The sequence below is a fragment of the Amia ocellicauda genome, chromosome 21, assembly GCF_036373705.1.
Source record: "Amia ocellicauda isolate fAmiCal2 chromosome 21, fAmiCal2.hap1, whole genome shotgun sequence".
Classification (NCBI taxonomy): domain Eukaryota; kingdom Metazoa; phylum Chordata; class Actinopteri; order Amiiformes; family Amiidae; genus Amia; species Amia ocellicauda.
The window spans coordinates 9,188,552-9,209,613 of record NC_089870.1 but is presented as its reverse complement, the minus strand read 5'-3'; the positions used below and the strand labels follow the sequence as shown (position 1 = coordinate 9,209,613).

The window sequence follows — 21,062 nt, the reverse complement described above, 5'->3', positions numbered from 1 at the left end:
AGCAGGCTAAGGAGACCAATCATGATGTTTGTCTGATTTACAGAAAAATGTCAAACATAAAACAAGTATCATTGGTTATTTTGCAGATAATCTATTTATGAAGGCATGAAATATAATTACTCCAAGCTGTACTGAACCTAGTATAAACTGTCTTGTTAAAAGACAGTGTTTATAGCTGCTATTCTTGTTTTCTAGCTATTTGAGCAGCAGTGTATTGATTATGTTTGCATTTTCACATTCCTTTCAAAGCTATAGGCTGAAAGGGAATGCAACAAGTTAGCCTGGCCTGCATGTAGAAAGTCATTATGAACTTTGCCAGTAGCAGAAATCATTTTTAGGTTAGGTTAGGAAAATATATAGAACTGGTGATCTTGATGTTTCAATGAAACCGTATGCCGCAGTAAACAACATACTACTCTGTGATGCTGTTGTTTTGTCTAGAAAAAGCACGCCAGCACATGGTTATTTATTTATACAAACATGTATAAAACTAAAAATCTCAGCTTTGTAAAAAAATAAATCCTAAAGCTAGTGGCCTCAAAGAAAAGGTATCCAATCTTGAGTCAATGGCACAGGGATATGCAAATAAACTGGAAGAAAATAGTGCTGTGGTTTAAAACGCCACAGACATCACAATATTCTCTTTGAGCACAAAAAACAAAAACATCATTGCTCTACACATTTAACATAAACACGGATAAACTGCTTTGCTGGCAATGTCTTACAACTACAAATGAAACAGGCATTTTAGAAATGTTTTCGCACAGCCAGTGCATGGCTTTGATAACCTATACATAACCTTTCTAGCGACTACAACCAACAGCCTGAAGCAGCAAAGAAGAATCAAGCGACAAAAACGACAGTTGTTTTTTTATCCTGAGCTATGAAGTAGTCAAAAACCAAGGGTGCTATAGTGAGAATGTGGAACATAATCGGGCAGCTACCGTACGTCTTCATGACATAGAAAAACCAGAAACACAGCCGAGAAAGTGCGCAGGCACAGAGGTGTATCTCATTCGGAGAGATAATATTCAGTTACCATTCATTTGCCATCTTAATTAGATGTAGCTTAGGGAAATATAAAAAAAATGGAAGATAAGCAAAGACAAAAAAATGACAATGCTGAATTGGTCATTCGCAAATCCAACAGAAGCCCCTTTTCATTTTCCATCGTTAATGTGGAAAGTCTCTTTACAGGGGTAGAGGGCATGTGCAAGTGGGGGGTAGGGCTGCTACAGGAAACTAACGTAAGAAACCACCTCTCTAACAAAGGTGTATCAAAGGACTACTTTTCATTAACAATGTTATAATCCAATCAGCTCAAAGACAAAAGCAGCATTCAAGTGCAAATAAAACAGCGCTTATTAGGACCCACCATCAGGTGGAAAAAAGGCAAAGGGAAAAGAACACAACAGGCTGTCTGCTTTGCTGTGAAGTGGCTCATCATCTCCACCACACCAACTTTCACCAAATGAGATGTAGCCTTGGGCTATGTATTAAAAATGCATATCAAAGCAAAGAAAAATGGACGTGAGAGATTCTAACTAAATAAATTAGCATTTCTAACTATTAAATTGCCTTTCCCTCTCTGGCTAAAGGAGAAGCCAGTAATGAATAATAAAATAGAAAAAATAAAACTTCTTTCCATCAAGCAACACATTCTCTTTACACTCTCCAATTTGAAATGGAAGTTCAACACATATGCATCGCCTTTCTTTTTAAGGCCACCATGTAACAATTCTAGATATGGAAATGTGTATTTCTTTTGATAATAGAAACACATCTCTATGGCACAATATTTTGCATTCTAATTATATTTAAAAATACCAGCATGATGGACAAGTGTTAAAGACTGATATTCTCACTCTGCCTTGCTATCAACCCTAAATTCAAGTCACTGTTTATCAAAAGCATTGACATCCTGCAAAACAACTTCTGCTCTGTATTGAACTGAGACAATTTAATTCATACCTTAAGAGGTAACAAAATACTTGAATATATAGAGTGCTATTGTGATGCATGACAATTGCTAAGTGTGTTCTGATACTATATGTACATAATAACTATAAAAAATGCACTCCTTCCACATTAACAGATAATCTGTTTTATTCAAAATATTAACAAAGCATTTCAAAGAGATAGAAACCATGCACTTATTTTGTGCCTTTAAATAATATTACGTTTGCATATTTTAATTATAATGCTTGACAAATAATATATTAGCTTTCCACTTTGTAAGCCTGCAAATATCAATAAAATAAAAAATAAAATGCACATTTCAGATATCTCAACTTCTTTAAAACTGAGCAGATTAGTGTTTCTTTGAGAGAAAATAGCTGTAGTAAAATTTTCATAGCTGGCATCACAGTGAAATAAAAGGCCTCTAAACTAAAATACCTAATGAAGTGGTAAACCTTAATGGGTTCAAGATAAATGGGTTGTCATACACTCTCAGGTTTGTTGTTGGCGGCACCCCATTTCATTGGAATATTTAATTATCAAATTACCAAAATAATGCTTTACACAATGGTCCGATGACAATGTCTAGATTTGAATATTATGAGGGAACATAGAAAATTGGCTTGTGCATCTGCCATCTGCCAGGAAACTAAACAGGCTAGTTTATCTAATCTCTTCAGTATAAACAACAGCATGCCTCGTTTCTACATTTACACTTGAAACCAACTCTACAGCATCAGGCTTTAACCAGGGTCCACAACACAACACAACACAACACTGCTGTTTCCTAATAATTCCAATTGCTCCTTCTTTGCCATAAACTGGAAATAACTCTGTAAATAAGAATGCCAATCTGAGGAAACCCACGCCATTATACCAGACCTAACAGATGCAGTGAAGTGACTTTGCATAACACTTAAATCTGCTGTAATGCCTAATAGGCTTGGGCATGTGCAGCTGATAGATATTAATCAGTCACTCTATTGCTATATATAGGCCTACTCCTAATTTTATAAAACGGTTAAACACACACTCCTGTGATCGAAAATATAGATTAGATATTCTACATATACACACGTGTGCATTGAACGCATACGTGACTACAGTGTTACATTTTATAGTTGGTTATATTCAGTATAGGTTATACATCGCTTATACATTGTACGCGATTTGAACACAAAACTAGAACGCAGCAACAACACGGGCAACATTATACGCGTGTGTGTAAGTTATGCAGCAAATCATCAGTATTTGATAATACCGCATTATGGACTTAAGCAAACCTTCATTAACTAAGGTATACACATATGATCAAAACTATAACCTACTTCTTTTTTTAACTCCTGTAGCCTTAAGCCTAAAGCTTTGCATAATACAGTCGTTGATCTTTTTTTTCACCATTCCATTCTTACATTTAATCTTTTTTCTTTTTAAACACTGCAATCTGGATATGGCATAATGTTGCGATTACGTATAGGCTGTACAACCAATATCAACGGCGTCTAATGTCACTGCTACTTCTAGCAAATCTTCCACTACTATTACTATTACTACTAGTACAAAACAGCAATTAGGAAAATACACGGATTGCTCCTCACTTTTATGCAACCTGCACAGATAACATACTTGAAATATTTGCTAGACGGATTTATACAAGAGCCCCTTTCTTGATATATGAAATTAAAGGACATCCACTGACATTTCAAATCTTGTAATACAGCGACAAGTTATACTAAGTAGCCTTCAATGCGACACACACACACACACACACACACACACACACACTGTTTAATGTCACAAATCTCTGAGCTTAATATGTCATTTCTATTTCACTTTTAACACGCACACGATAAAAATAACGCATTGATACAGAGGCTGGCATCGACCCAGTCTAAAGTTAACCAATGCATTTAAATAGAACAGGGTTCAGATGCAGTATTATAAATGAATTACCTGCAAGAAATATACTGCATTTCTGCTTCATCTCCTATTCTGCAGGAAGCTGGGAAACTGCACTGCATCCCATTTTTTAAATGCAAAGATTGCTTACTCCAATGAAGTAGATACATAAACCCAAACAACTTACATGGTCGGCTAGGTTTGTGGAAGATCCTGAGAGCTCTTCGTGGTCCGACTTTGAGCTGCCATCCCGTTCGTCGATCACTAGATCAATGGGCATTTTTCCTTTTAGACAGCTAATGTACCGATGGCAAAAGTTATCACAGAGCTCATGGACCTAGAAGAGGAGAAGAAAACCTCTTCAGGAGGGGGAACTGAGGAGTCCAGTCCAAGAACAACTATAATTAAGGGCCATCATAGTCCAAGGCAAGGAAACAATAGTGAAATTGTTGCTGTGGTTATTATTCTCAGGAGACTGAAGCAACAAGTTGAAAGGCAGAAAAAATAATAAACACCACAGCAATACTGGATAGAAAATTTGCAATTAATGAGAACATCTTAAAATGTGAACACAAAATTGTATATAAATTATTCGGAATGTAGATTGATCTTGGTCAATAACTGCTGGTTTTACTTTCTTTTTTCAATTTTAAACTTTAACTTTAATTAATACTTAATTAATACTTTTTGATACAATGTTATAGCTACTAGTTATAATAATCATAATATTAATAACAATAATAATTATAATTGCATGTCCGACGGTGCACACTTTTATTTTGTAATAGTAAGTAGTAAACAGAACAGTTGTTTTTATAACTGTTGAACTATTTAATATATTTCCTGAAACAGAAATAATGCGTAAATAAACGCAAAGTAGATGTTGCTGTAAATTGCGCGCAGAATGCAATAGGGAACATTTTTTGGAGAATAGAAAATACGGGCCACTTTCAACGGTGTGAGAGACCCAGATTTATTCAGTACATTTATTCATTCATATTTTCATATTTATTTGAAAAGTTCTAATTTACCTTTTCTAATTCCAAAAGATGAAATCGTAATACTTGTATGGCTTGTATCATCTGGAAGAGGAGGAAAAATAACAGTGAGTCGCGTAATTCAATAATCGCAATTATTCACATTCCAGATTTAATAGACTTTAATAGAAAACGTAAGAATCAACTTTTCAACTTTTTCCAAAACTACATGTGTACATTTTTTCATGCAGCTGTTTTTTTTGACAATACAACACAATACACTCAAATACCACACACATACACATAAACACACACAACACACATATATACATAATATTTTTGTAAGCAATCGTAGCTTATACACATCTTCAGAAAAGATTATGACACAACTGTCGCCTATAGTAAAGGCAGTAGGTGACACAGTAATGTAATTTTAAATCAGATTGTAATCTTTTCCAATTTAAATATTTAACATTAGCAAAGGAATTGTTGTAAAATAAATCACGGCAGTTATGTTCACAGTAACTTCCTTCACTATGGCTGTGTACCGACCGCATTGCCATGTAAGACTCCTTGGAGTTTCTCTGGTTCACTTCAAAGGAAACTTCCCAAGAAACATTGCCTATAAGCCTGCATATTTACTTTGCTCCGTAAGGAGCAAACAACAGCTTTAAAATAAACAACAAACAACCAAACAACGCAGGCACCATCTACAGTAGCAGTACTACGGAAAAGACCAGTAATCTTACCAAATTATCCAATTCAGGATTTGAAGAAAATAAGGGTTTTTCGGCTCGAACCTAAAACAGGTAAAGGCGCGTTAAGATGCTTTAATGCTTCAATTCTTTGCTTAACACAGTGCACAGCGTTTTCCTTTTGTTTACAATTATTTCATATTTAATGTAAAAAGTTAGTTAAAAATGAAACTATGCAACGCTGGATACTGTCTTTCAATAGTTAATCTGAATTATTATCCCAGAAAATAAAGTCACATTAACGCTCAATACTTTTAATTAATATTGTTTTATGATGATGTTTATGATGATGATGTTACCACTCCAGCAACTTAAGCTATACGCTAATGAGCAAGAACATGATAATTAAACATGACCACAAAAGAAACCAATTCATGAAAAGTACGTTCATTTCAAGAAGCCCAAAGTGAAAAAAGGTGCAAAAGTGACCTGTTTGGCAAAGACGGCGATGTCCTCGTTGAAGGAGTCGGAGGAGCAGACGTCGCCGCCCGCGACGCCCGGCTCTCGGGGGGTGCACGTCGCCAGCTCGCACTTCTCAAAGACCAGCGCTAGCAGGGGAAATAACGGGTGACTGCAATGGGGGAAAGCACAACCTGAGCACAGACTCCTCACCCAGCTCTTAAACTTCAGCTAATGTCATAAATTCATCAGAAATATATCAATCAATCAATAAACAAAAACAAGCCGCAAGAGCAGGAAAAGAAACAACCTGAGCATAGACTCCTTAGCAAGCTCTTAAAACTGAACTAATGTCATAAATCCTACAGCAAAAATAGAATCCATAAATACATAAAAACAAGCCGCAAAAACAGTAAACCAAGAAAACTTTGAAACATTTAAGCGGCAGCATTGCAAGTAACAGGAATCTGATTTTATTAACAATGTAGCTAATTTACCCGTCGGTGTAAAAAAAAAAAGCAAGACTGTAGCATTTAATGCAAGCAAGCAAGCACATGCAAACTACACGTTTTGATTTAAACTACACAGAGACTTGCACCAGGGCCCACTTAAAAAATAAAATTAAAAAATACGCCAACTAATGTAAAGCAAAACTTCACAATTTAATATTTAATCATGTAGAGGTTAACATTAAACTTCATGACCTCCGCTGTCTTTCCTTTATTTGCTAAAATACTATCAAGAAAAAAAATACATTATTCTGTAGACAATACACATAAAAGTGCGATGACAACTTCAGTTAATTGTTACTCTTTAGTAAACCACAATACACACACCTAAAACATGCATTAGATTTTGAAGCTTTAGCTTAAAATTATATTAGTCCCGACACACAATCAAGTGAACTGCAAAGAGGTGCAATAACAAACGCGAGCCTCACTTCACAAATGTGTCTCCTTTTTGAAATAAAGTTACAGCAGCAGCTCTGGTATTGGGGTCACACACATGCAGAAGTGTAGTTAGTTATTTATTTCAATAGGTCCGTTCGCTTCCAAGAATAAAAGTCGTTCGCTCAGTTTGTAAGTGAAGGGTAAGTGCGGGGCTTTTGCACTACCTACCCATAAATGGCATCCTTGTCCCTCTTGAGCACGTCGTTGACCGCGGAGCCCATGCCGGTGGGCATGACGTTGGGATGGGGCGCGTGGGCGCCGTAGTGCTGGCTCGCGTGCAGCGGCGGCCCGTGGTTCAGGTGGTGCACCTGGGGGAGCGGCCGGGGGGCATGGGGGTCCCCGTACATGGACGCCGGGACCCCCACCCCGTCCATCCCGTAGTGGGGCAGTTCATCGTACTGGAAGGGAACAGGGGACAAGAAGAGGTAAGGCAACACATTGACCCGAACAGTTCTAGAACATCAGTTCAGAATGTTTACCAAAACGCGTTCGATCAGTGGCTAAAAGTACAATGTAAGTCATCCTACGGAGCAGGGGATACAATCCTTAAAAAAAATTAAATAAATGAAAAAAAAAAAAAGTCTGAAATTACCAAAAACATTTTAAGCCGAACGGGGTAGCTTCACAAAACCGCACAGATGACTTTAGGAGTCCCTTTAAAAAATCAAAACAATCTGCTTTACGCGTTCAGCGGAGATCGCCGGCTAACCAGACACTGTCACAGTGCTGGCAAAGTAAAACAAAAAAAAAATCAAACCACAATATTTAGTGTCTGTGTTGTCTATGAGCCGCCATGAACACAAGTGAGCGGTCGGACAGGCCCTCCTATAGTGGGTTTGTATAGGTAAGTGTTGGAGATTTAAAACCTACCCTTTGCGCCATCAGCCTGCGCTCCAATAAACTCCTGGATGGCTCGGAGATTTAATATCCCAGTCCCGGTTGGAAAGTGATTTAGTGGTCAGATCCCCCTTTTTTTTTCCCCCACCACCAACTTCGTGGATTCTCCTATTTTCCAATATGGGAAAGCACCAGCCGGAGCATCAGGAGGAGTTGGTGCAAAAAAATTTTTTTTCCTTCCTCTTTCTCACCCCCCCCCCAACAAAAACAAAAAACAAAATAAACCCCCGTGTCAGCCCCCCAGCGCAGGGTGCTCTCGGCCCATCCGCAGCGCGCGCGGCTCACTGTCGCGTCTCGTGGCTCTCCGCCACTCCAGCTGTCAATCAAAGCCAGGGGTTGTCAAGGTAATGAATGAGGGATGGCTGGTGATGAGGATCAGGAGAGATGGGTCTGTTTTAGCCCGGCTTCTTCCCCACAACTCCGCTTCTCCTCTTTGCCTTTTCTCCTTTTCTTTTCTTTTTTTTCACTCTTATTATCACTCGGGCTGCAACACAGAGAGAAAGCAGTGGCAATGAGGAGACTGCAGATCCGTCCTTTCCTCCCCGCGTCCCCCTGTCGGCGTCGGCTCCGTCTCTCGGTCCGGGATGAGTGAGTGTCAGTGAGTGTTGGCAGGTTGGCTGCCTGCTCGCTTATAGAGCCGAGTCAGTTCGCAGCGCCGAGCGGCGGGAGAATGAAATGACGGAACCCGGAAGTGGCGGCGGCCGCAGCCAGTCCTGCCGCAGCTCGAGACGGAGAGGGGAGCCGCGCGCCTGTGATGTGCAGCGCGTGCATCGGGACTGCCTCAACTGCGCGCGGAGGGGGGGCGTGTGTGTGTGTGTGTGGGGGGGGGGGGGGAGCCCGACAACACAGCGGCCAATTCCTCACCGATAACAAGAATCAAACCTGGAAGTGGGGGGGGGGGGGTAGGAGAAAAAAGAATTATGCATGTGAAATCCTGCCAACATAATATGTGCTAAATGCTTTTTTTCTGTGCAACATCGCAAACGCAGGCCTGCTGTTGCAACGCTGTTATAAAGTAAGTTATAAAGTTTGCATACGCACGGACACACACATATATATATTTGATATGTATTGCTATTATTGTTGAACCGCGTTTGTGGATTTTAGACCATAATCGCGTGCTTTGGGACATTTATGTATTTCTGTTTCAAACTCAGTTGGGGATATGTTTGCAAAGTGTCTCGGTGCTGATACATTTTTGTGTTTTAATTAATTATTTTAATTTCTAAGTCATTTTATTCTGGGTCCTCTCAAGAAATTGCAGTTTAGCCATGTTGGGGGGGTGCTTGCGACTGTAGCTACCTGACACACTTTTTTTGGCGCATCTATCTCTAGCCGGTTTGGATTTAATTTATGGGGCTTGCGCTCGCCTGCTCTCGTTGTTGTGGTCGCCGTCTGTGTGCTGAAGAATTAACTCGCTAATGCCTGCTAATGGTGCTGCTAATTACGAAGGGGTTATTTAGCAAATTAAGCGATATGGCGCACCCCCTTGAGCGCAGAATGAACTTTTCCAAAAAAGAAAAAAGAAAAAGAAGAAGGGGAAAAAAAAAAAAAAAAAAAAAACCTTGCGTAGGAAAAGTAATTTTGTATGTTTCTTTCGTCCAATCCTCTCCCTGGATACAAACCCATGCCTTGCCTCAGAGTAGTCAATTATCAAAGCTCCCTGAGATCATCAATCATGGGAGCGCTTGAAGTTTAGAGGAGGAGCGATGGTCCTGCCATCGATTGCTGTTGCTTTGGCCTTTTTTCCTCCCTCGTTCACGCTCCTTTGCGCACAAAACCCAAACCAGGCCATCTATCCCTTCTCATATTTAGCCTCATCAGTGATAATGAACCCTGTTGTGCATATGACATCATCGCATATTGATGGCTTTTCACATACATTGTTAAATATGTATCTGCATGGCATATTTGATCTGGAATGAAATTAAACACGCATCCTATGCATTTGGTCACATATATTCTGGGAATGGGGAGGAGGAGGCTGTAAGGTCAATAAACTCCCCAAAACAAAACAAAAAAAATGCTGGAGTAGTCGGGATGATCCTAGTGATAGCAATTAAACAGTTTGATTAAATGAGGCATCATAACCACAATTATGTTTGTTGGGGAGGAGGGGGGAGCAGCCCCTGCCTGGAAAAGTACTACTGTAGGGCTGACAAACGGCAGTGGACACTTCAGCGTGTATCTATAGCCTGTGAAGGAACTGAGCAGGGCAATGCAGCACAGCGGCATGGCAGTCTCTCAGACACTTTCACACACTGTTACACTGTTTATAATAGCAGAGGCAGCCAGCTTTTGAAGATCAGGCCTCCATTAAGAGACCTGCAGCTCAGAAATGCTCCTGAGCTCCTGTGTCTTGTGTCCCAACGCCTCACTTTCCCGGACAACACTGGTAAGTGAATAATCCTGCCTCCTTTGTTTAGAGTGGATCTGCCGTAACTCGGGATAGAGAAACTGAAGAGTCAAAAGTTAGTGAAAGTTTTCTTTGATTTGTATTATTATTATTATTATTATTATTATTATTATTAGCAGTAGTATTATTATTAATAATAATAATTTAATACAATGGAGATGCCTAACAATTTAATTTTTAAACATCTAGATTTCATATATGTATATATTATTATTATTATTATTATTATTACTATGACTGCTTTTATATAGTGAATTTGGAAACAAAACAATTGATCCACTAAACGTTCCTCATCGGTAACACATATAAAATTATGTATTATGTGTGCATGATGCATGCAACATGGAAAACAGTTTAATTGTTTTGCGATGTACACGTTTCGCAATTGATTTTAAGATGCATATGTATACAATTCAGTTTAGAGTTTGATTCGGCTTTTTAAATTACTTCGGATTTTCTGCTAATCGCATATACGGATAGTAATGTAGGGCAATTTTTAGGAACATACGTTGTTCTTATAATCTTAATGTTATTATTTACATAATATTTACAGTACATAACACGACATAAAATCAAATATAATTGTCATATAAATATCGCCGAATGCCTGTACATTTTGATCTAATCTGGACAAAGAAGTTTACTTATCCGTTTTGAATTTTGAATTTGAACCATAGTTTAAAATCCTAATTTAAAAACTCATAAAACTGTATCAGTTTTGTGATACTTGATTGGAAGTGGTATTGTTTACAAAACTATTGTTACTAGTATTAGTATTATTATATTAATATAATTTAACCTGTCTTCGTCTTGACTAATTTACCAGTTGATTTGCAAATATACGTGAAAAGCTTATGTCGGTGAATATAAAATAGATAGATAGAGTAATGCATTGCTTAACTCGTAAAATGTACACTCACAAATATAGGATTTAAAATTGTATGTATGTATGTATGCATCAATGTTTAACAATATTTATAAATTATATATATATATATATATATATAATTTAATTAGTTTTGCGAGCTATAAATACCTAACGACCTTCTTTTCTTCATCCACACCTGTTATTAACTAGTTTGTAGATCTATAAACTACCTCATCCCTAAGGTGAACCTTTATAGCAAGAAGCGATCATGCAAATACAAATCCGTGTTGGTGTGGAAGTGCAACTCCATCCCCATGCCACTGTGCTGAAGATGACTTTAACAGGCGGTAACATGTCCTCTGGTGGTGTCCAGTTGGGGTCAGTTTAGGGTCGGGGCTCTCGGTGTCCGAGGGGGACCTGTCCAGCTGTGTGGGGGGATTCATTAAGGGCAGAGGATCCATTTCAAATCAAACACAACCAAGACCATCACCAGGCTAAAGATCCCCTCCTGTCACATCCTACAAGTGCGCCACAACACACTATCCAATTCAGAAACATTTCAAATACACACTAATCTCACCATGTGCACCTACAGCACACACACAATTACATAGCTAAAGGTATAGATCTATTTGCACATTTTCCTGGAATACCTATCGTTTTAGGAAACATTTAAATAACTCATCTTAGTGTCTGTATTTACATCGAAACCATTGACGCTTCAGCACAGACAGAACTAACATCGTCTCTAATCTTGTGTGACTTTGTTTGATGGTGTGAGATAGTGTAAACACTACTGCTGTAGTCAATCCGAAATGCACTCAGATCACTTTTTAAAGGATGTATAATGGGCGTTGATTAAAAAACAAAACAAAAAAAAACTTTTATTTTAATTTCCGGGTTGTAACTTATATTTCTCATTTCGGAGTCATTTCTATAATGATCCGAAATTATCTTCATACGGCTTATTTCTCGGGTTTGCTAAAAAATAATTAGTCCAGATTATATTTTTTGTCCCACTCGTAACGCCGATTTATAAAACGGAAGACATTTCAAAGTATTAAGCTTATTTCTGAATTAAACAACACAAAAACATTTCAGCTAATCCACATCAAAATAAATAAACCATCAACGAAGTTTGTACATTTCGAACTGTATGCATGCATGTATGTGTGTGTGTGTGTGTATGTACTCATGGCTGTTATTATAGTGGACAGTCCTCACATCTCCGGGCGCCAGTGTTACCTCATCAGGGTGAACTTTTCTTGACCCCTGCTGAAACGGGGCTGGGGTCCCTGACAGTGGATCGAGTAACTCAAATACTTGTAGAAGTTTCGCGATTGACTGTCAATTCTTGAGCTCCAAAGTCTCGCTTTTTCTACCAGGAGTCTCATACTAGGCTATAGAAGAGGGGGAAATACAAAAAGGCTAACTATGGCTCTGTTGACAATACTGTGGGATTCTTGTCTTTGAAACCCCTATAATCACTGTTGAAATATGCGGCCCTATAGCGCCATCTGGCGGATCGGCCTCTTCACCGCCTTGCAAAGCAGTTTCACATTCCGAACAATGTCTGAGTTACTCTCTTAATTATAATATGCTAACTTGAATATTATTATTACTATTATCATCTTCATCATCATTAAAGGACATATAATGTTAATTTGTCTATAATAATAATAATGTATTATTATTATTATTATTATTGTTGTTGTTGTTGAGACGGACATTAAGCAAACATATTTTTGATATGTTTTGGTATTTTATGGATCATCCTTTAGTAACTATAATATTCTAACAAATATAGGCGCCTGAGTATGTAAACATAATTTCCTTTCACATTGAAGGTTTTTTACAAATCATTATAATTATCATACCGTGTTTGGTACATATTTCGTGTCACAATATCCGGCGCATCCTATGTGGATTGCATGTCAATTGTGAAATGATAACTATGTGCATGTTTTAAGAATACATAGCCGTATTTATTAACGCTGCTTAAATGTAAAAGCTTGGAGTTTAACTGTATCACTTACAATTAACAATAATTAAAAAAAAAAAAAAAGGTTTCACCGTACAGCTCGGAATTCACTCAGTTTTTCATTAAATGAATAACAAAAGGATAAGTTAATGAGGGTCATTAAAAAGTGTTTTATTGTAATTATGAGCGCATTACCTCCCCAAACCCGGGCTAACCCCGAAATCCAATTAGTACCAATTGGGAGCACAATACTTACAGGTTGCTTATCCTGGGCTGCACACCATGTTAATAGTTGTTAAAGTGAACATATTATTATTATTATTATTATTATTATTATTATTATACATTATATGCCAGAGTAGGAGTCGACTTGAAGTAAAGGGAAAAGACGCGTTTATTTTTATACCTTTTTAAAAAAGAGGAAGCATACAATGCTTTCACTTTTTATTGTGTGACACATGTATTATTTAGTAATCTGTTGTTAATATGTATTATTGGTGGTGTTGTTATTAGGATTATGTTAATTATTAGTAGTAACGCATTTACGTGCATGAATTAATTAAAGGACAGGCAAACTCACCATCAATGCAAATCAATCAAAACTTCCTCAATTCCTGCCGAAGGTGTTGCGCTTTATATGTTTAAACGTATTGTAAAATATCTCATCGATCCCGACAAAAACAACAGCGTTATTACTAACATTTGCAGTGATGACGATTCCAAAGAATTATTTAGTTCACTTTTAAATGACCAAATTGATGGGCTTATTTTATTTCACAGCCGCTACTTGCATAAGCAAAGATTTCAGGTCACTGTTTTCTTCATAGATAATAGAAAGAAAAAAAAGTATATACGTGAGTGATTTTCTATCTATTTATCGAGATATAGTCTTTATACATAAATAAACACACATACATACATATTTACATACATACAGTCGCTCAAATATGATATTTTTCACTGCATGTCTAAGTAATAACTAATACAATAAGGAAAGCACTGGTAAGATGTAGAGTTGCGGTGGCGAACGACATGGACTGAAAGGTTATTATATGAACACGGAATTACAGTTTGCTGTCTATGGCATCACCCATGCATTTTTATTTTCACATCATTTTAAACCACAGAGAGAAGAAACGCAAGATCATGTGGGTTTGTTGGGCAAGCAATCCGGCCAATATGTGAGTTGTATTGCGGAGAAGCGGGTCAGGGGTACAGGCTGTTTCTCCCCACATCATTAGGGGTAATTGGGGGAAGTTTGAGGTAATATAGTGACCCTCTTTCTGTCACTCATCATTTATCAGACTAAGGGCTTTAAAGGCACAGGGTGGCTGTGTGTTTATTACAGTTACACGTTCGCACACATGGATATTGTGTGACATCATTAAAACAAACATACGTACTTAAAGAATAGCATACTTTTATTTAAAAAAATTAATAGCTACATGCGCCCATATAATTATATATGCATGAGTATATATATATATATATATGTGTGTGTGTGTGTGTGATTATTACATAGATTATTATTTTGAAAATTCAACCTCGAAGCGCTGCGTCGCATTGAATATATCATTAATTACGTCACACTTAAGTTTAATTCAGTTGCGGATAACAACAACACTATTATTATTAATAATAATAATTGCAAAATATTATTTACTGTTTGGAGCTCATGCTGCTTTTGTAAAATATGAGATCTTCCCAGTTCAGTTCCAGTGCGTCTGTGACTGAATTGTACAAATACATTAAATATAAATAGCAATGCATCTGGATTGAGGTGGTACTATCTATTGACATACAATACATCTTTCCAATATTAATCTTTAATATTCAGTATAGGGTGTTCAATATATATTATATAGTAAAAACGAAATAGAATTTGTTATTTTATTCTTATTTTTCAGCCAGAGGAAAACTGAACTTCCCTACAATGAAACCTGCCGTACAACTTATTGGTAGAAGACTGCGATAAAGCGATAAAAAAATACTCCATTTTAATTTCGGGCAATTTGCACACCTTTTTCGCGAAAACAAAACAACCAAAACGACAGCATTCACTTACAGTTAATATATACATTGCAAGTGTATGTGTAATGAATTTGCATTTGTAATTAATAGCATTTGCCGAAAGCGATTAAAAATGTATTTCATACTTCTGCTTTTGTCAACATGATCCCAGTAAAGGTGTATCAATGTAGCCTTCTTTTTACGTTTAACTATTATAAAGTGCTATAAATGACCTGAATCCCAAATGCATGACTTTGCTTATTGCTTATTCCTCAGAGAATGGAGCCAAATGCACCCCCCACCCCCAAACAGATGTTTCATTACTGCGCATAGAAAGTTAACTGATACAATTGTATCCTTTCCTTTATTTTTTTTCTTTCCTTATTTCTCTCCAAACTCTTGCTTTATTGCACCATAATGGCAAAAGTTATTTATCAATCTCTTAGATTTTGTAAGCCTTTGGAGCATTTAAGTTAATACAATATGAATAATTCATTCAAGTTTTACCATCACGGAACAAAATATACATTTATACAACTTCTATCTATCTATCTGTGTGTCTCTGTGTTAAACGTTTTATACATAGAAGTGCAAATCTACAGTAAAAATATAAGATACAAATCTACACATACACAAATATATTTCCTAACAAATTCTTACATACACACATAAATATAATATTCATTTAGTGGCTTGTCTGATGTTCGGGAGAGGAAGGCTAGGATATTTACCTATAGGCCTAATACCTGGAATTTTAAATTTTACATGAATTTAAAACTGTAATGAGAATCCCCAAGGCCATATTCTTTTGTTATATCAGTCAGCAAAACACAATTCCCAGACTGAACACTAGAATACATGGTAACATTTGAATGTAATTGTTCGTGTCACTGTACCAAGGAAAAAACAAGTATGTATTGTGAAGTTACAATAGGCCAACAAAATCATACAAACATTATATTAACAATATTAAAGTTACTCCACCAGAATTTTAAATAATAATAATCAGATGAGTTGGGTGGAACCTAAGAGTGGGTTAATAAATAACATTTACGACAGAGTTATGAAATATACAATAATTAGAATCTTACTTATGTTGATGTTCTGAATTAATGCAATGTGCTCAGAATCTTGAAATTCAAAAGACCGCACATTTAATAAGTTCACTTCTCTCTTGCAATCTTTTTGCAAATTAAAAGGTCCCCTCAGCATTTGTTATGCATTTCTGAATGACCAAAAATATGAACAAGTTTCATGCAATTTATTAAAAACAATAGAATGATGTAGAAAAGCAATCAAACCAAAAACATGCCTTAAAAAATAAAATAATAATATAATAAATAAAGAAATATAAAGATGCTATATTATTAGTGTGCAGTCTGAATCTTGGTCATTACATTTTTTTATTTGCCTAGTTAGGCCTGCAATACAAACAGCTTAAGATTTTTCCATACAAATATCCCTCATTGGTTAAACTCACTTTTCTTCATATGCAGTTCAAGGTGAGGGAGGTCTGGAGGTCTGGAGACAACCGACCCTATCGTCAGATGTACACAGGGTCATGCAAGGTGTTGGAACTGGAAAACCCTGCCAGCAGCCTCATTGAAAATTACTACGTAGCATTACTTATATTCCAGTTCCCCTATTTGTTTTTCATATCCCTAAGTAGCTTTTGCAAAATCTTTGCATCCCAAAGTGTACTTTTGAATGATTTGGTTGTCTCTAGAAAAACAAGCTCTGTAAACATTGCTTCTGCAGGGGCCTGTGTGTGAGTCTCAGAGCCAAAGTGAAATTGTGATTGTTAAGACTCTGCGGCCTGATGCATTTCAGTGCAGGGACAACATCCAGAAGCGCTAAATGAAAATTAGTCATGATGACAAACAAATAACGGAGATGAAAGCAAAGGCATTTAAAATGTTCTTAATAGGCAATCATAAGACCTTTGAGAAGGTTTGTGCCATTTTCTTTCAAAATATCTCTAAAGTAGTTTATATAATGGAGCACTTATGTATTATATGGCCTTCCTACCATTATTTATGATTCTTCTAGTGAGACTGTCAACAAATCATTTCAGCCGATATTTTAAGGAGTACAACTTCATTAATACTGGTGACAGTTGTGAGGATTGCTTATATACTATCCTCAGTTACTTTGCAGAAGTGCAGAATGCCATACTACAAGGAAGTAGCCTGCCAAAAGTAAACAATGTCATGAAGTAATCATTTAAAAGATTAAATTATTATATATATATATATATATATATATATATATATATATATATATATTGTAATTAGGAAGACATTTGTAATATTAAGAAATAGAAAATAGTCTATTTGATAGAATTGATGAATCTGGGAAGTTAACACTTTGTAGTGATGCATTCTACATTCCTACTACGTTTCAGGAACTAACCTTCAAAGAAAAAATAAAATTAATCTGTCAGACAACCATCAGTTCAACAATCATACACAGACTGAAAGAAATTCCAAAGCACTGACAGATATGTCCCAGTTTCTTATACACACACAGTTTGCATTGGGCTTTATTTAATGCAATCCAGAACATTTGTACTGTAAAATCTTAATAAAGATTTAATAATGGGTGGACACTGATTATTATTTATTCTTTATTTTTATTTTTCGTTCAGTATGTATTTCCCTTTGTTGTCAGAAATTTCACATAATTTCAGCTTTAAAAGATACCAGGTAATTACTGCATATTGTCAAATAAGGAGTGGGATGATTCAAATGAATTGTGAAGTATCAAAGTAAAGAAATCCCTTTGCAATGAATGAGTTGTCCACATTGCAGAATAAATGTGATTGGAATACTTCAGGGACTAGACAAAGACAGTGACAACAACAAACTTCAATTTATTAAATAAATACAAGACACTGAAATTGATGTGACAGAAAAAAACAGAACTTTTGTAAGAATCTTATTTTGCATACAATTACTTAGTTATTTTTCAGAATCTGCGTGCTAAATATATCTCTTTATAGAGGGAGTCTTTAAAGGAACTTTAGCATTGTTTGTTTTTATCTTGAGATGTCATTGTTGAGCCCCATAAGTTTATGCTTGTTTTAACATTACAATGCCAAATCCAAAGTAAATAACACTAGGCTACAGCTAGTTTTAGTATAATTTTCAGTCACACTAAATAGCAGCTTAGATATCTAGATATGGAACATATTCTGTGAGATGTTGGTATGTACTTAACGGTCTTTATGTTTATTAAGCAAATAAAAGTTACTGACCTCTGTAAGCCAAATAAGGAACACGTTTTGTTAAGCGTTTATTTAATAGAATTTATTATTGTAAGGGTGATATATATTGATGAAAAAGTATACATGGCGAATTACTACATATTATACATACACACAAACACCTGAATATGATTTTCTTCCGTGTTTGGATACATTGGATTATAAAACTGTAAAAATGCTTGTAATGTTTTGCCGGAAGAACTAAATGGTTAGAGGCAAAATAGTGTTTGCAAGAATGTTTGAGTGTTTAAACTAATAAACACACAGACCCCTCCCTCCAGCGGAATAATAAAACACCAAGGAATATTTTACATGTAAATATTCATACACTGTACAGACTGAGCCACACATTACTAAATATAGAATAGAAAAGTTGAATTCTTAAATCTATAATATATGAACCATGTATTTTATTTCTGAAAGGAAATCTTGACTTAAGCATCATCGAATGTGCATAGGGATCAACTGGGAACAGAAAACATAAACTGGAATGTCTGTCAAACGCTGTGTAAGAAGCCTAGGGAAATATTCTCAGGAAATAAAGAGAGGTGGATGCTCCGATCAATTTGATTTAACAGAAATAAAATGATAACTATCTGTAGCCACGTACAAAAGCATTCAGTTCAATGGAACAGCATCAATCTGGGCATTGCATGGTCTTCTAAGAATACCACCCTCTTTGGAAGACATCAGATGTGTCTGACAGTCACTCATAAAGGCACTCTGACAAACCTTCGTGTATTTTAACCCCCTCAAACATACCCAATAGGGAAGTTTCCACGCATTGTTAGTCCCTGTGAGCCACTAGTAAGTATTGTTATAATGAAATGAAAAAAAGAAAAGAAAATGAAGCTTGCAAGTCATTGGCTGCAGGAAATAGGAAATGTTTATAATTTTTGTAATTTAGTGTGGCACTGCCGTTCGATAAAAACACCAAATTCAAACGATGTTCCTTTCCAAATAAAAATAAATACAAAAGTAATGTTATAATGATTCAAAACACGCATTATGCCTGGTGCACCGTTTATTGTCTTTTAACACCTTTCTGGAATTGATCAATGTCTTTGTTTTTGGCACAGAGCCTCCTAAATTCAGACTTCCTTAACTGAAGGGCAAGTGTTAGACAGTTGAATTTGAGACAGAGATTCAGGTTAAACTAGCATTCGCTGTCTGCATTCCAAGCTAGACTTTCCTCCAGGTCAGAAGACCTCTTGAAGACACTAGATGGTCAGATGGTCCTTTAACACAAGGAAGCAAATCATGTTCCAGGGACCTGTATTATCACTGAAGGAAGTGGATGTCCTTCAAGGGGATGTCCTTGCAGATGGACATTGTCTCCGAACAGGCACGAATCTGAGCCCCCAGTACAACACGCAGAAGAGGAGGAGAAAGAAGACATTGCAGGAGATATGAAGGAATTCATCTGGGCCCCTGACCATTTCCAAACCCAGTACGTCGTGGCAGCTTCCTGTTTGCCAGAGGTTTCTTGCATTGACTCAATGGAACACATAGGTTTTGGGATTTGGTGGGTTTAGATCTGGCATGGGGTAGAGGTTTGGATTTGATCTTGACTGTAGACTATAGGAGAGAGACCCAATTCAAGTGGTAAGGCAAAACATTGGGTTAATAAAATAGTACTGCAAAATAGATGGACCAAAGAAAATGCATTTAAAAATCATGGATTAAAGTTCTCAGGCATGGTAAAACATTAAATGATGATGTGTTTGTTAATTAATTAATTTTTATGATTTGCCATTTACCTTAGCTGTGAAATGTGAGATTATAGCAGTAAAAAACAAAATAGCTACTTAACAAGCCATTGACCAATGTATTTATATATGTATAATTTTTGATTACATTGCATTTTGACACCAGGGAATTAAAAAATAATCTTCCTGTGAATGGAATGTGATTATGATATGATATGATATGATAATTCATTTTTATAAAGTGATGTTTGTAAATATACAGAGGTTTAGAGAAGTAAACCATTTTATATATTTCACTAAATTGAGTTTGTTCAACATGCTGAATTATTTTGTGAATATGAAAAATAAACTGAAGGAAAACTAGTACGCTTTCTTTTTTATCCCCTACTGTATTATGAGATCTCAAATAAAGTGTTTTTTTGGTACAAGTCATGTGCACTGGGTGTTGTGGGTTCATAAAATACTGTACTTTCTGAACTTCCATTTGTCTCTAACTTTCCAGAAGAAACGTCTCAGTTAGCACATTCCAATCATGGCCCTCATAATTGGATTACAGCTGGAGCTATGACTGATAATAACATACGAGAACTCACAAGGAACAGAGCAACAATTCTCAAATACAACACTTGTTCTCCACACAAAAGTCACTATAATATTATTATATCTTAAAAAGAGAGGGCAAATGTCAAAGGGACACAAAGATTATATATATATGTCTTTATGGTATATGGCATATATTAATGTCTTTATGGTCTTTTTTCTTTTACAATATAAATAGACCATAGTTTAGCATTAACTCATTAACACTAGAAACAAACACCCCCCCACACACCATATCCACCAACTTAAAAATCAATAAGAGGCAGCCAATAAAGTGATATATTACCCTCCCACCCAAGTGGACACACACAAAAATGTTCTTATGAATTTCAGTTTCACGCTGTACACTTTTACTGCTAATGCTCTGATGAAAACAA

General features: G+C 36.3%; 1 protein-coding gene and 1 long non-coding RNA gene across 7 annotated transcripts in view; one reads left to right on the top strand and one right to left on the bottom strand.

Annotated features, from left to right (window-relative positions):
• Nucleotides 1-8,596, bottom strand: part of meis2a (Meis homeobox 2a) — a 71,962-nt gene extending 63,366 nt beyond the window's left edge. For 3 of the 6 annotated variants that reach the window (XM_066694754.1, XM_066694756.1, XM_066694758.1), the window contains exons 1-6: nt 7,810-8,596; nt 7,108-7,337; nt 6,020-6,161; nt 5,585-5,635; nt 4,890-4,940; nt 4,046-4,195 (exon numbers count right to left, since the gene is read on the bottom strand). In XM_066694754.1, the coding sequence (XP_066550851.1) occupies nt 4,046-4,195; nt 4,890-4,940; nt 5,585-5,635; nt 6,020-6,161; nt 7,108-7,337; nt 7,810-7,821 (636 nt within the window). In that variant the 5' untranslated portion in view covers nt 7,822-8,596. Of the gene's footprint in view, nt 1-4,045; nt 4,196-4,889; nt 4,941-5,584; nt 5,636-6,019; nt 6,162-7,107; nt 7,338-7,531; nt 7,762-7,809 lie in introns of those variants that run through there. The other 3 variants (XM_066694757.1, XM_066694759.1, XM_066694755.1) reach the window with 2 other exon arrangements.
• An 887-nt stretch (nt 8,597-9,483) lies between these two features.
• On the top strand, nt 9,484-20,517 carry LOC136716911 (uncharacterized). Its single transcript, XR_010805164.1, has 2 exons — nt 9,484-10,231; nt 16,608-20,517. It is a non-coding gene; the product is annotated as an uncharacterized LOC136716911 (long non-coding RNA).
• The last annotated feature ends 545 nt before the right edge of the window (nt 20,518-21,062 follow it).